The following is a 14,949-nucleotide window of genomic DNA, read 5'->3' as shown; positions in this document are numbered from 1 at the left end:
GAAAAAATATGAATAAGTGAGTGAGTACGTGTTCAAAAACGTTTGACCGGTGGTGTACGCTTTAAATTGTTTGTGAATTATTATTCACTTATTATGCAGTGAAAAATCTATTTCACTTGCGTCTCATATATTTGGTCGCTAGATGGCGACGTTTTACATATAAAGCAACTTTCTCAATCACTGACCCATAATTCATGAAACAATTCACAATTTTCTCAACTTTTTGAACAACTATAAACACATTCTCAGAACTTGTACAAACCTCAAACTTCCCGGTCAAAATCAAACATATCCTGTTCTGTCAAAATCAAACTTTTGGTCTCAAATGATAAAATAAATCTACAAATACATAGATTCTGTCTAGTAACCACTAGTGAGATCAATTCAAAACACTGTCACAAAAACCTCTCATTGGAATTGAAGAAATAAACGTACAGCTCTGTGTCTATTACAATATACAACATAAAAGAGTGCTGATAGAGCGATATTCAACAAGCTTTAGGAAAATAAATCTTCATTAGGCTATACTACTCTAGATGAAAATAGAGGAAGAAGATGATCTTACAAGACAAGTTAAAAAACTAAAGAACAATATGAACTGGGTATGCAACACATTACAGTATACTCTCAATTACTCAAATAAATAAAGCATCATCTTCACCTTTGACCCAATTTCGTAAAAGTAAACTATAGCAGTTCCTTGTTCTTCTGACAAAAGATTTTCTTTAATTCAATACAATTTATAAATATAGCGCTTTTCACAATGTGCATTGTTCCACAGCAGCTTTCAAGGAGAAAATACGAAAAACAGAAAAACACAGAAATGGTATAACACAGCCCATGCATGGTGTTTATGGAACAAGCAGGATCATTCTAGCAAATAATATCTAATAAATGCAGTCTCCTGGTGAGCCCTCCATCACGGCCCTGTGGCGAGGAACCCCAACGCCAATGATAAATAAATGGTGAAAAAGTGACTCTGATTAAAAGTAACAGAGTATTTTTTTATGAAAAATAGGGAGAGTTAATTGTAACAGTGCTGCTGCGAAAATACAGAACGTGTAAAAAAGGCTACACATACAAATTTGTACATTTGACAACCTCAGATGTGAGGATGCAGACAGATGTGCTACTGTTTGCTGGAAACAGAATAGTGAAATGTATCTTATATAAAGTTATGTTATGGTGTACTGTAATTACACATTTACATTAAGTAATTTAGCAGACGCTTTTATCCAAAGCGACTTACAAAGAGTTCAGGGTGCAATAAAGAGATAAGTCATACAGGAGCTATAATACAATAGGTACTAATACAAAGTTACTAGTTTCAACAAAAGCTAGACTAATACCTGTTGAGAGAAACAGAGTGGGTTAGTATTTTTTCTCTCATTTGTCTGTCAAGTATTCACTGAAGAGATGGGTTTTAAGTAGTTTTTTGAATATTGATCGAGATGTGGTTGGGGTGGCCATTTCCATAACACCAAAAAGGAGGACACTTGGCGGCATTTAGTGAGGCTAGAATAACTGCATCTAGTGTACTCGCAAATACAATACAATTTTGTCTATCATATCGATGGTATCATGATACAGTGATTCTGAAATAGCCTACTCTATTCATTGCCAGACAATTTGATCTAGGACATATCTTGATGTAGACCTATGTGTGTTTGTTCACAGTATTTGTATTTATTCAAGACATTTATGATAGACTTTACAAAGCTCTGCTGCAGAGATTTTGTGATCCTGAGGTGATGCCTCTCGAAAATAAGACCTAAGGGAAGACGTACCAGCAGCTCGTCAGTTACCTTTATGTTTTTCAGCGCTGGCATGTCGGTCAATGACGGCTTTCCCTTTAATACTAACGTCTACTTCACAGCGACATAGTGTGCAAAATCCATGGAAAGCATCTCTACTGCTTTTTTTATATAAATTTGTGCTCTTTTGTCCATTCCGGACTAAATGATGTCTGACGTTTCGGCATGTTAACGTTATGATGTGAGGTAACCAGTACGTGGACTCCACCTCCACGTCGTGGAGGCTTGTTTACGTTTTTAACCAATGATATATCAGATATTTATTTGACATCTCTTTCAGCCAATCGTTTGTTTGATCTTACGGCGTCAGATGCTATGCTGTTGCGTCCCAATAAAGGTTTTACAGCGCGTTTTTAAAGGCCGATTCAGCGCAACTCCGAAAAGGAGAACAAATGAGTGTCCGGCTTGAAGCTGCGCCGGAGAGAGGGCTTAAAATCCGGACTGTCCGGCCGAAATCCGGACGTATGGCCACCCTACTTCAACCGGATGAAAGAGAGATGAAAAGGGGTGTCAATTATACTATGATGATTCTAGGATGCGATTCTGTTTGGCGTGTTAGTACACAATGTAAATGTGTGTTATTCAGCTGTGCCCTAGTGGTTAGAGCGTTGGGCTTGTGAGCAGAAGGTTGCCTGTTGGAATCTCAGTGCCAGCAGGTCATGACTGAAGGGCCCTTGAGCAAGACACCTTACCCCTGATTGCTCTGCAGTAATGTGCCACTGTAAAAAAACTACTTCTAAGTCGCTTTGGATTCAAGCATCTGCCAAATGAATAAATGTAAATGTTATTCGAGTTTACATTGTGACACTTCAGTAACTTACAGTATATATATTGTGTATTTGTGTTTTCTGAAAATGGATATATTATACTGTGGAGTTTTGCAGAAATCACTAATGAAATTGATATGTGAGTGAAAACAAGTGAAATGTGATAAATGTTTTCAGAGATGTGTCCTTTTTGAGAACTGAATGAATGGTTTGCGGTTATTGTAACTTCTACTAACTGTGTGCTGAAACTGTTAATGTCAATAGTTTTACTTTTCACAACATCAAGAAGAGAACCTAATGATCTTGTTTAAAATACTCATGTTAGCTCCCCATTAGTATAATGCAACAGTTACACCTGCTTATTCTAACACCAGTCCAATGTCATCGCATAAATATGAAGTTAAATAATCAATAATCTATATAATGATATGTTCTGTACCTGAACCAGTATTAAATGGATAATATATTTATAACAGACATTATTGTTTCCAATCACAATAGTACCTTTGTTTCATCAGAGTGTGAAAGAATAAAAAGAATGGTTGATGATTTTCATGTGTGTTTTTAGCCTCAAGCTCTTGTCATAGGAGATGTAATGAGATTATTAGATTGCACAGTCTAAGGGTGAATGTTAGTACGGCGCATGCTCTTTATCTTTCAGGCTGTTCAGACTGATAACATTTAAATTACACTAGAAAATCACCTAAAGCACATTGTAAACGCACACAAAGGCTAAATAAACATAACACATTTTCAGAGAATTTTGGTTCCCTTCATCAAAGTAAAAGTTTCTTTATTACAAAGAATATTAACCTACACTGTAAAACGTTTTGCAGCAGACTGCCAGTAACTTAGTGTAAATGAATCAATTTTTTGAAAAACATAAACTTACCTAGTTTTTTATATTTTCTTTCATAAAATAGTATACTCGGTCTGGTCAACCACATCACTCACAATCTTCAAAAAACTACTTAAAACCCATCTCTTCTGTGAATACTTGACAGACAAATGAAAATATTTTTTTTATGTATACCAACCCTCTCCTTTTCTCTCAACAGGTAGTGATCTAGCTTTTGCTTAAACTATTAACTTTGTTTTAGCACCTATTGTATTATAGCTCCTGTATGACATATCACTTATTTCTCCCTGAAGTCTTTGTAAATCACTTTGGATAAAAGCGTCTGCTAAATTAAGAATGATAAATAAGTTTGAGGAAAATTTTAAAATCTGCAAATCTATAATACAAAATCCTTATTTAAGACAGAAACCATAAAGTCTTATCGTCATTAGCCATATCGTCATGGTCTTGCTTGTAACATGTAGATTCAATATTCTCAAATATTTTGTTCTTGGTGTTTACAACATGTCATGCTGCTTGGCAAATACTGTGGAATGTAGCCCCAAGGGGACGATTGTTTAAAACTTTGAGTGATTTCATCCTCATGTACCTTCGCAAGTACCCATAGGGCGTTCACATTTTATAGGTTTATATTTCATTTAAATCGCATTATCACTGTGAACACAAGGTAGGTCAATCCCCTGGTCAGATAAAAGCATGCTTGTTTAAATTCTAATGGACTACAAAATTAAACAGTAGTTTACAGTACAAAAAACATTCTAAAACACAATGTTTGGACATTTTTAAGCTTTTTTTCTATGAATTCTACACACAAAACATTCATACAACATGTTAAATGTCTCGCACATCTCTTTCAGAAGCAAACACTTACAATTGAACATTTTTAACTGGGAATATTAAAGGGATATTCTGTCATCATTTACGCTCATCATCACTAACTCACAAACAGTTGTAGCACAAGTATAAAACGTCTGTTATATTAGAATGTTAAAATATTTATGTTTAGTTTATCCTAAGTAATTAGAGCATTAAGACTTCATGATGAGCGACTAGATCATAATATTGAATTTAATACAATACATTTTTACAATGGCTTCTGTAAGGAGCAGTAACATTACATAAAAAATGATAAACCCTTTGAATTTCAGATAAGAGAATATATCAAAGTAATAATATCAATATTAATACTTATATTACGGAATGTAATTTTACAGTTGGCCTACTCCTTATATTGCTCCAGTTCTTTAAGGACAGTTTCTGTCAGGAATTTCTTTAACACAAAAGTATGAGCTACTTCATCATCATTTAAAATTCATTACTTTCTTTCAAGTAAAACATAAGTCATGACAATTGAAGAAAATGGCGAGGCTTCAAATAAAATTGTTCATTACCATTTGTAACCAATAAATTTCAAAGCTGGTACTGTTGCCTAATTTATTGCCCTGGCCTCATAGCAGAGCATATCTGTGAAAGCCACCAAAAGATACCAAAATACCTTAAAAATATACATATTTTTGACGTGCTCACATATCTCACTAGGATTGTAGGTCGCTAGGATGTATCACTTTAAGTCTCTTTATAATAAAGGTCTGTGTTGATCAAATCTGGGAACTTGAAAGGTTAATCATGATGTGTCATGGCTGATAAACAACGTTTTTGAACATTTTATCGAAATATTTTTCATTGTCTTTAAAGGATTTCATCTGAAGGTGTATTCTTAAATGTCTGCCATTAGTGCAAATGTAAACATAGTATATCAAATGTTACAGTTATAATTGAGTTTTTCTGTTAAATTTTATCTGAGTTCTGTGTTTTCAATAATTTTTCCTATGCAACATATATATATAAAATATTAATATATTATATATTAAACATAAATTACATTTGCACTGAACTATTTCCCCTATCTCCCACCCGTGGCAGACACACTCGCTAGATGCATTTTTGCCTCGACTTTGATGTCCGACCATTTCTTTTTTATTTCGGCCACGGTCCGAGGATGTGAGGCTACAGCATTTACGGCGTCTGCAACCTTTTGACTCTCAAGTAGTAATGCCCACACTGTGCCCTCCAAACAACATTTTTCTCCTCTTTTCCACTTCGCCAAAGATAATTTCTACTTCACATTGAGTGAAGTTACGTTTTTTTGATTTCCTCTCTGTGTTTGCCATGATTTCGCAATCGATGAATATGAACTTGTGGCGTTTCACGGACTATTTATGGGCAACTATGTGCGTGACATGAAGCCGCAAAAGCTGCGCTACATTTAGAATTGATTGTGTCAATGCCTATGTTTCATCCGTACGCCACCTCTGACGCAAATCCTACGCAAAGTTTTATAAATGAGACCACTGGTCCTTATTAATATATAAGCACAACTTTTCTCCGCACCAAATTATTTGTGGATTAATAAGGATATTCTTTATAAGAATAAATCCATTTTCTTTTACAACTGGTTCAAAAACAGCCCAATCTAGTTGGACTATTTTTTTACTCGCAAGGCAGCCTTTATAATTATTCAGAATTCTTGCAGAAATACAATATTCCTGTATCTGCTGAGGAATATTCTGTTTCAAAGCCATTCCTTCTGGTGTGTCTTTTCTTTTGCAAGGCACCACCTTTCCATGGCCAACTTATTCTCTCTCTTTAATTGACACAATCATCGGAAGTGTGTGCTTTTCTAGACCAACAAAAGAATAACTATAAAATCAAAGCTCTCTTTCAGAAAGAGTAAACAACAACACCTTATATAATACCACATTGGAGTAATATTGTGGAGAATATTGGGAGAAAGTATGGACTTTACCTCATACATATCTGCTTACCAATAAAATAAAATAAATAACATTTAAACTGACTCATAAATATTACCCGACTAAAGCCTTTCTCTGGAAATATAAGTCAGACATTGAAGTTGACTGCACTTTTATCAATCTGATAAATCTGATGAAGAAGACTTCATTAATTTGTTTTGGCAATGCACCTACTCAAAAAGATTTTGGTCATACTTTCTAGTGTTTTCCAATCTTATTTTGTAAGCGACTTTTCTTTTTGTTTCTTTTTTATTCACTTTGTGGCTCTCAGATCAGTGTAGCACACGGTCACAGAGGAACAACGACTAGTGATACCATCCCAAAAAGGAAAAAAGTCACTCTCGCGTACCTTCTCTGGATCTGTTCCACATTGGTGGAATGATCTACCTGCTGCTACAAGATCAGCAGACTCTGTTGCCATCTTTAAAATACCCCTGAAAAAAAAACACTAACCTCACTATTCTTAGCTTTGTATACTGTGCTAGGCTTTAATGGACTAGTTTGATGCACTTATGTATTTTGTTTCCTATGTTGTTATAATTGCTTCCAATGTTTCCTCATCTGTAAGTCGCTTTGGATAAAAGCGTCTGCTTAATGACTAAATGTAAATGTTCTATTCAATTTGGAATAAACAATGTTGGATGCCAATTACATTAGTCAGTTTCAAGTTATTTCAGAGAATACTTTGCGTTCTTCATTTTTTGTGGAGGGGTACCAATATATTTGAGCATGTCTATACAAAGAAAAGTTTGAAAATATGCATAATTTTCCATTGAACACAATGTTAAGATCAGTCGTCAGTTAACTGCCAAAGCACAGAAACAACAGTAACGCGCTTCACTCTGGCAACATTCCTTTTGGATAAGTGCCTACTGGTACACTAGAAGACTTTTATTTGTCACATGTATCGGTTGAGCAGTTCCTTTATCATGTTGTGGTACATTGAGTCAATATACTGTACTCTCTATTGTCCTGATTTAAAAGGTTTCAGGATCACTGGGGAGATCCAGAGGTCATACCCAGCTCCTTGGTTTTGTGGACATTCATGGAAACACATGGTGTCAGTTTCTCAAGGCCAGGACTGTTTTCATCCACATTTACTATTATAAGTTTTCTATCAACATTGCACTGGTAACCTATTAAGCAACGCATTATTTTAAAATCTTCCTGATTACCTATAAAGCCCTTCATGGTTTAGCTCCTCATTTCCTGAGTGAGCTTCTCTTGTATTACAGTCCTTCATACGCTCTCGGGGCTCCGGTCAGTTGGTTATACCTAGAGTTTCAAAATCAAGTGCAGGCGGTAGATCCTTTTCCTATAGCGTCTAAACTTTGGCACAGTCTTTCCTGTACTGCCCATTTGGCAGACACACACAGTTTAAATCTAGATTTAAGACACATATTTTCAACCTTGCATATACACTTCCACAATACAAATCCTCTAAGGGTTTAGGTTGCAATAGCAACCAGGAAAACTTCCCATAACAACCGATGTACTTGTTGCATCAAAGAGTGTAGAACAGTACTCAACTCTCACCACGGGGAGCCAGACATGATGGTGGAGTTGACAGAGGGAACCGAAGACCCTTCCGCACTAAAAATAGGATATTAATGATCATTTTAAACCTATTATCTACCTTTTTACCATGTTTGCAAGTGTGCAAGCACTGTCGAGTTTTGGATTCCTCGTTTGCATACTGTTTTCCACTGTTTGCATGAGGGGTTGCTGACATCAGCTTTCAGTTTTTGTATTTATTAATATCACTTTAAATGTAGCTTCATTTTTTATTATTAGATATAGGAATTTGTAGTCCATATAATATTCGACCTGTGTTTCTCTCTCCGTAATCATAAATGCTTCTCTGTGATAACCACGTTGTGTGTGCGCATACCTGCATTGTCAGCGCGTTTGTATTTGTGTTCTGTGAGTGTGGTGTGTCCGTGTTTTATCCATTCCGTGTGTTCACTTTTTTTGTTTTTACTTGAATGTTTTGCTTATATTCAATATGTTTCATGGACAGCTGCTTTGTAACAATGAAAAAAGCCCTATTTAAATAAAGTTGAGTTGAGTGTTAGGCCTATTTCATCAATCTGCCTATTGTATGCAGGTATCGATCAATGTAAATTATAACAACAAAACTTTCTGTGATACTTCAGTTTAGGCAATTCACACTATTAACCATTCGCATGGCTATTAATGGCCAATTGGCTGTCTATTAGCACATTCTCTAGATGATGATACTCTACATCCCTAATCCTAGTCAATACCTAAACCTAACAACTACCTTACTAACTCTCACTAGGCAACAAGTGAAGAGTTATTGAGGAAAAATTCATAGTCAATGGTTTGTTAATAGCGAGAATTTCCCCCTATACTGAAGTGTGACCCTTTCGGTATCGTGAATGCAGCCATTGGCATTGAAGCTAAGCTAGAATGAGTTTTACAATTACTCAAAAATGTTATTTAGATATACATTATAGTGTAGATATATATATTAAAGATGTAATAGAGATTTGTATATAAAAAACAGTTGACCACTGAGCAATGTGTTTTTCCACTGAGCAATGTGTTTTTCGGTTTCTATTTTCCCCGTAAACGCGGCTTTGGAACAATGCACATTGTGAAAAGCGCTACATAAATAAAATTGAATTGAATTGAATCAATGTTCCATGATAGAGAAGAAAGCTTACAGAAACCTAATCTTTTGTTATATTACCTTAAAAGAAATAACTTTGTAAATCATGTTGTATTTTCTGGGTTGATCTGTGATGTATATAGACGTCTTGTATTTCTAATTGATTGAATAAAAGCTATGATGACAATCTATATTTCATAAAATGCCACAAAATATGTGGTCCCCCTGATCCATCTTGGGGTCCCCCAAGTTTGAGAACCATTGATCTAAACACAATATTTAGACTCCCATGAAGCCATTTTGGCCATGTCTAGGCAACGGCATTCATCTCACAATTGAAACACATTTGCCTTCACTGTGAAATACAAAATTCTTTACAGTTTTCTACGTACAATGTAAAAAACCCTTGTAAAATACAGAAAATGTAAGAAAATTTTAAAGAAAAACTGACACTCAAAATGGTACAATTACAGAAACAGGAAAATACAATTTTACGGGAAAAATTATCTTTTTGTGGGTTCTTTCTGGCACCCCAGCTGCCAGAAATGTCAGTGTTTTAACAGGATTTTTTGACAGTGGTATTGTTAGCTGTTCATTGGTAATTTTTATTTATCTTTACCATATGCATTTAAAGTGCGCTAAGTTTTTCGGGGTGTTTGTAGGGAGCTATGTCCTTTACTTCTCTGCATGTAATAGCTGTACATGATATTTGTAGGACTGACGTCAAGGCCTCTGGAGTCAAACTAGAGGGCTGAACTTTCTGATTCCTATGAATCTGATCCATTTACATTTCATTTTAGGCATTTGGCAGAAGCTTTTATCCAAAGCGGTTCACAGCATAATCCTATACATTTATACATAGGTATGTATCCACTTCTCTGTCAGGGCTCAGGGTCATTAGGAAAACCTCAGGAGTTAAATATAGTAGCTTAAAATGTAATGATATGAAAAGTTTGTGATATATATATATATACACAAGTATTTCTTAGAAACTGAAGAGATTTAAGATATTTTCTTATAGACTAGTTTTGATATTATGGTATTAGTGTACAGGTGGTGGCACAGGGCAGAGGTTATGTATGTATGCGTGGATATGCAAACTATAGGAAAACAAGTGGAATGCTAACTTCCTGCCCAGTGTAGGATATATATCCTTACTTTCACCTTTTTTCGCTCTTCGACTGTCTATTTTGTTGTCTTTATGCCTTTTCTCCATACTAAGCTGCTCAGTTCTTTGTAGAATAAGGGCTTTGATTACATTTAAAACTAGATACACTCCACTTCCATAATACAAATCCTCTCAGGGTTTAGGCTGCATTATTTAGATCAACCATAACCAGGACACTTGCCATAACAACAGATGTACTTGTTGCATCATAGAGTGTAGAACAATACAGTAGAGGCAAACAAAGCTGGTTCAACACTGGTCCAGTTTTGGACTTTTTTACGTTACACAAGCGTTTGAACAAAATACAACCAGCAGAACATTCATACCTGAATCAGAATGTTAAATTCATATTTCTAAGATTTGACAATGTACATGTATGTAAGATTTAAAAAAAAAATATGAAGCCAGTAAATTATTTATATATTATAAGTCAATACTGTCAACATATATGACATCTATTCTTTCACCATTTAGTGTGATGTTGTGAACACCTTCTTTTTTAAATTAAAGGTGTCATAAGCAATTTCAGAAAATTCTTTAAAGGTGTATTTTTTGAAGGATCTAATGCAATATAATATACATAACTATGTATTCAGAGATGTATAAAGACCTTACATAATGACATGTTTGAATGACCTATATCTGTCTACATACACTGCCGGTCCCCTTACATGGAATTCGCCATGTTGTGTCTACAATAGGCCTAAACGGACAAACTGCTGTACAGAGCAATGTTTCATTAATACATTATCTTCCCCCGGAAAAGTATGAAAATGTGACAACAGTCCTGTGTCAGCCACAGCAGTGCTTCGAAAGGGAGGGGTGGAGTGAGCCGCTGGTTGCAATTCGCAACCTCACCGCTAGATGCCGCAACATTTCATACACTGGACCTTTAAGTAAATTTCAACTGTTTCTAACATATTGCAATTGTGGTATACAATTTTTAACAGCTGCTGCTAATTTATGTTTAGAAATAGACTGACTTGCGGCTGTTCAATCTGAACCATTTTTCTGTATCTGACAGTATAGTTCAGTAATCTAGCTTTCTGTGTTCTGTGTTCAGGTGCCGGTGCTAATTTATGCTACCCTGTCAAATTTTGCTCCCTCCTTACAAAACAGGACTAACCCCCCCCTACCCTTACACCTAAATTATGTACTATCATGCCCCAACAAAGCTGTTCAAAATAGTTTGAACATTCTTATCCTTTACAACCTCTCGCACAAAAGACAAACATGATACAGAACAATTACTGAGTGACTATATTTGAAATTTATAAAAGCAAACATTAAATATCAAAGGAAGACTATCAGCACAGTTGCCTTTATTTCTTCACTGGCTTCCCCTGTTGTATTTCATATCTATTAGCAAAATACCCATGCTGCGTACATTTCTTCCAGGATTGTGAAACTCTCTCAGTGACTTCACATCTGAGCAAACTTTAAACACACCCATACCTTAAAATATCAGAACCAGAAGTGAGGCTGAAGGAGAGAATTGGGGTGTGGCAAGAGAGTCTCTTCCATAAAAGAAAAAGAAAAGAAACATACACAGGCGGGGTCAAAGGTAAACTGCGTTAGAAGGGGAACAGGAGGAGGATATAAAAGCAGACCAAAACTCAGAATAGCAGAAGAAACACAGCAGAAAGACACCAGAGATTTTTGGCTGAAAGGTAAAACATTCTTGTTCATTCATACAAGTTTAATTTTCAGTGGTTCAGACTTACTTAAAACTGTATTTAACTTTCTTTAACTTTTAGTGTATTGGATAAATGTCACAAATAATTTCTAGTTGAATTAACATTAAGGTGTTTAAACAAATTGTATTGTTTTATAAATTGTGAGATGTTTCTTGCAGTTAGAGGACCTTTTACCTAATGATTGTACTATTTCATGTTTTTCAGGTTCCATATATTTTAATATAAATGTTTTTAAAAAACATAATTATCAACCTAGTTGAGATTGGTCTCTCTGTATTGTATTTAGTACAGAGGCACATATAGGCATTTTTATTATGACAGCTATTAGTTAATTTACCAAACGACAAATCGCTTTTTTATTATTTAAAATATCTATTTCAAATGTATTATATTTCATTTTACATTCAAGTTAGTCCAAGTTGTGTAATGGCTAAAAGAAGTAGGATATTTCAAAAACAGGATGTGGTCGTATTACCTTATATGTTACTGCTTCCAGTTCAACTTACCTAATTATAGGCGTGCAAGTAAAACTGCTATCTATTGATCTGGACTACACACAGTTTCCAAAATGCTTAATCTTTTTTTTTTCAATTTAATTGCAGAATGTGGAACGACACGGATCTTCTGAGAAATGATACGTTATCTTGTGCCTCCCCCTCTGTGGAGGGCTACCGTTATTTTGGTGTCCTGTTGGGATCAGCGGTCACCATAGTGGGAACGATTGGAAATATTCTGACAGTGCTAGCCTTTGCTACTGACGTCAACCTGAGGACGCGTTTCAACGTTCTTATTGTAAACCTAGCTTTTGCCGACATCCTCTACTGCACTATGCTTCAGCCAGTCAGCGTCGACTCATACCTGCACCTGCAGTGGAGGGGCGGAGCCACGTGGTGCCGGATGTTTGGACTCCTTCTGTTCCTGTCAAACAGTGTGTCAATTATTACATTATGTCTCATCGCTATGAGTCGCTACCTGGTTGTTGCTCATCGCACATCGCGCTGCGCCCGTCTGTTACTGTCTCACCGTGGTGTGGCTGCGCTCGTTGTCTCATCCTGGGTACTGGGTCTGGCCAGTTTCGGTCCACTTTGGCCAGTCTACGTGTTTGCACCGCAGGTCTGCACTTGCAGTTTCCACCGCACTAAGGGACGACCTTACACCACCGTGCTGCTTTTCCTCTATTTCTTTTTGGGCTTGGGCTTCGTTGGGCTTTTCTACTTTCTGATCTACCGCAAGGTCCGAGTAGCTTCAAAGGCGTTTCTTAAGTACAGGCCAAGTCGACAATCATCAAAACGTAAGCCTGCAGAAGCTGAGGGTACCACGGATGATAGTGGGATTAGCGGGGGCACCTCAACAACTCAAAGCTGTGAGATCAGCAATGATGCGACGGGAACAGAACAGGACAAGACCAAAGCACTTGAAGGCAATTCTAAGGTTCCTGAGGTCAGCAAAACCACACAAGAGTCACCAAACGTTTCAAATGAGGTGAAGGTATCTTCAAAGCCATTTCCAGCACAAATTCAGACCACAACCCCTGCATCTACCACAGGAGAGGATAGTGAATTCAAACGTGTGACTCGAATGTGTTTCACAGTTTTCCTGTGCTTTGTTGGGTGTTTTGCGCCATTTCTGTTATTGAATGTGGCTGATAAGGCAAACCGTGCTCCTCAGGTGGTTCACATGTTCTGCGCAAACCTTACCTGGTTAAACAGTTGCATTAACCCCTTGTTGTACGCAGCCATGAACCGGCAGTTCAATCAGGCTTATAAAGACCTACTACAGAAAGCCGTACAACCACTGACCAAGATTTGGAGATCCAAACGATACACAACAGGATTCAAATGAAGGGTGAAAAGTTGGCAAAATGAACTATGGAACTGTGAACCACAGCAAGCACATTTTTAAGGCTTTCGATGAACCCATTTCTTTCCGTATTATACTAAATGAATATATATAAGATGAATGAAGATGGTGACTTTTCATTCATTGTGTGGTCAAGATCACAGTTAATTTCCATTAATATCTGACAGATGCAGGTTTTATATGATAAGCACAGACAAAGTATATAGTAGTAACTTAAATCATATTTACAAGCTCATTATTTGTCATATACACATGTTTTGTATATTCTCTGTGTTGAAACAACACTGTAATTTTTTAAATGATTACATGGTGTGTTTGTCAAAGTTGACACACACTTTAGACATTTGCAAACACCAGTGACAAACATAAAGGGTGATTAATAATAATTATTTATTGCAAAAAAGAAATATCAGGAAATATGGAGATACAAAGCTTCAGAAGGAGAGACAGGTCATTTTTTATTAGACAGACATTACAGTGTCAAACCTTGTGGGAATGTTCTGTAAAAAGAATATAAAGAATATCCGCCGGATAAAATCTTTATTGATTGGGTTGTTTCATTTGTACAAATCCAATGTTTCTATAGTGTAAGCATTTCTTTTTTAAAGCTGTGGGATATTCCAGCTTTACCAAAGATGTAAAGGGCTTTATAATGTGCACACACAAAAACTTTCTCCTTGAATCAGTTCCTCTTTGGATTGATTACATAAGGCAGAGGAACTGTTGTGTGCAATAACCGGAATGAATCATAATGACATACAGATCATATTTGTAACCAACAAATGAACATGGAAGTTTAAAGTGGTGCAATATAGACAATCAAGAACAAACTGATGTGCATAACCGCTTCATAATTTCACACATAAAACCACCATACAGTATTTACCTACTTTTGGCGTTTCTGATTTCATTTGCTAACTGTTTTGTACTGGGCCCATAAAGCCCTTTTTTACTCAAATAATATTTGCACAAATGTTAATGAATGTCAATATGTACTTTGTGTATTAAACAATTTTTTTCTCCAAATTGACAACATTTTCTCAATCTTAAATGACAAGCAATAAAGATTTAACTTAAAATAAGCAAAGTTAAAAAAAATATGTCATTCGCCATAATGCTTGGCTTGTGTTTGACAGCTAGTTCTTCTATAAAATATGAAATAGCAGCTTCATCCAATTTCCATATAGTGCTTGACACACAAAACTGAAAATGTGCAGTACTGCCAGTAAACCAAGCATTTCACAAGCTTAGACGTGTTTATGACTGCGTAACCAGTACACAAATTCTTAACATCGCAACAAAGGAACAGGCACATGAGTGAAGGCAAAGATGGAGT

The 14,949-nt window shown here is 36.0% G+C and overlaps 1 protein-coding gene across 1 annotated transcript; it reads left to right on the top strand.

Annotated features, from left to right (window-relative positions):
* Positions 1-11,664: 11,664 nt before the first annotated feature.
* Positions 11,665-14,636, top strand: gpr84 (G protein-coupled receptor 84). The gene is made up of 2 exons (XM_079460726.1): positions 11,665-11,726; positions 12,356-14,636. The coding sequence occupies exon 2, from the start codon at positions 12,357-12,359 to the stop codon at positions 13,593-13,595; it is 1,239 nt and encodes a 412-aa protein (XP_079316852.1). The 5' UTR covers positions 11,665-11,726; position 12,356; the 3' UTR covers positions 13,596-14,636.
* Positions 14,637-14,949: the final 313 nt, after the last annotated feature.

This window comes from Barbatula barbatula (assembly GCF_947034865.1).
Source record: "Barbatula barbatula genome assembly, chromosome: 7".
Taxonomy (NCBI): domain Eukaryota; kingdom Metazoa; phylum Chordata; class Actinopteri; order Cypriniformes; family Nemacheilidae; genus Barbatula; species Barbatula barbatula.
Note: the sequence above shows the minus strand (reverse complement) of the source record. Positions and strands in the feature narration are given on the sequence as shown.

What these genes read in the sequence shown, in the direction of transcription:
- gpr84 (XM_079460726.1), top strand. Translation starts at nt 12,357, where the DNA reads ATGTGGAACGACACGGATCTTCTGAGAAATGATACGTTATCTTGTGCC.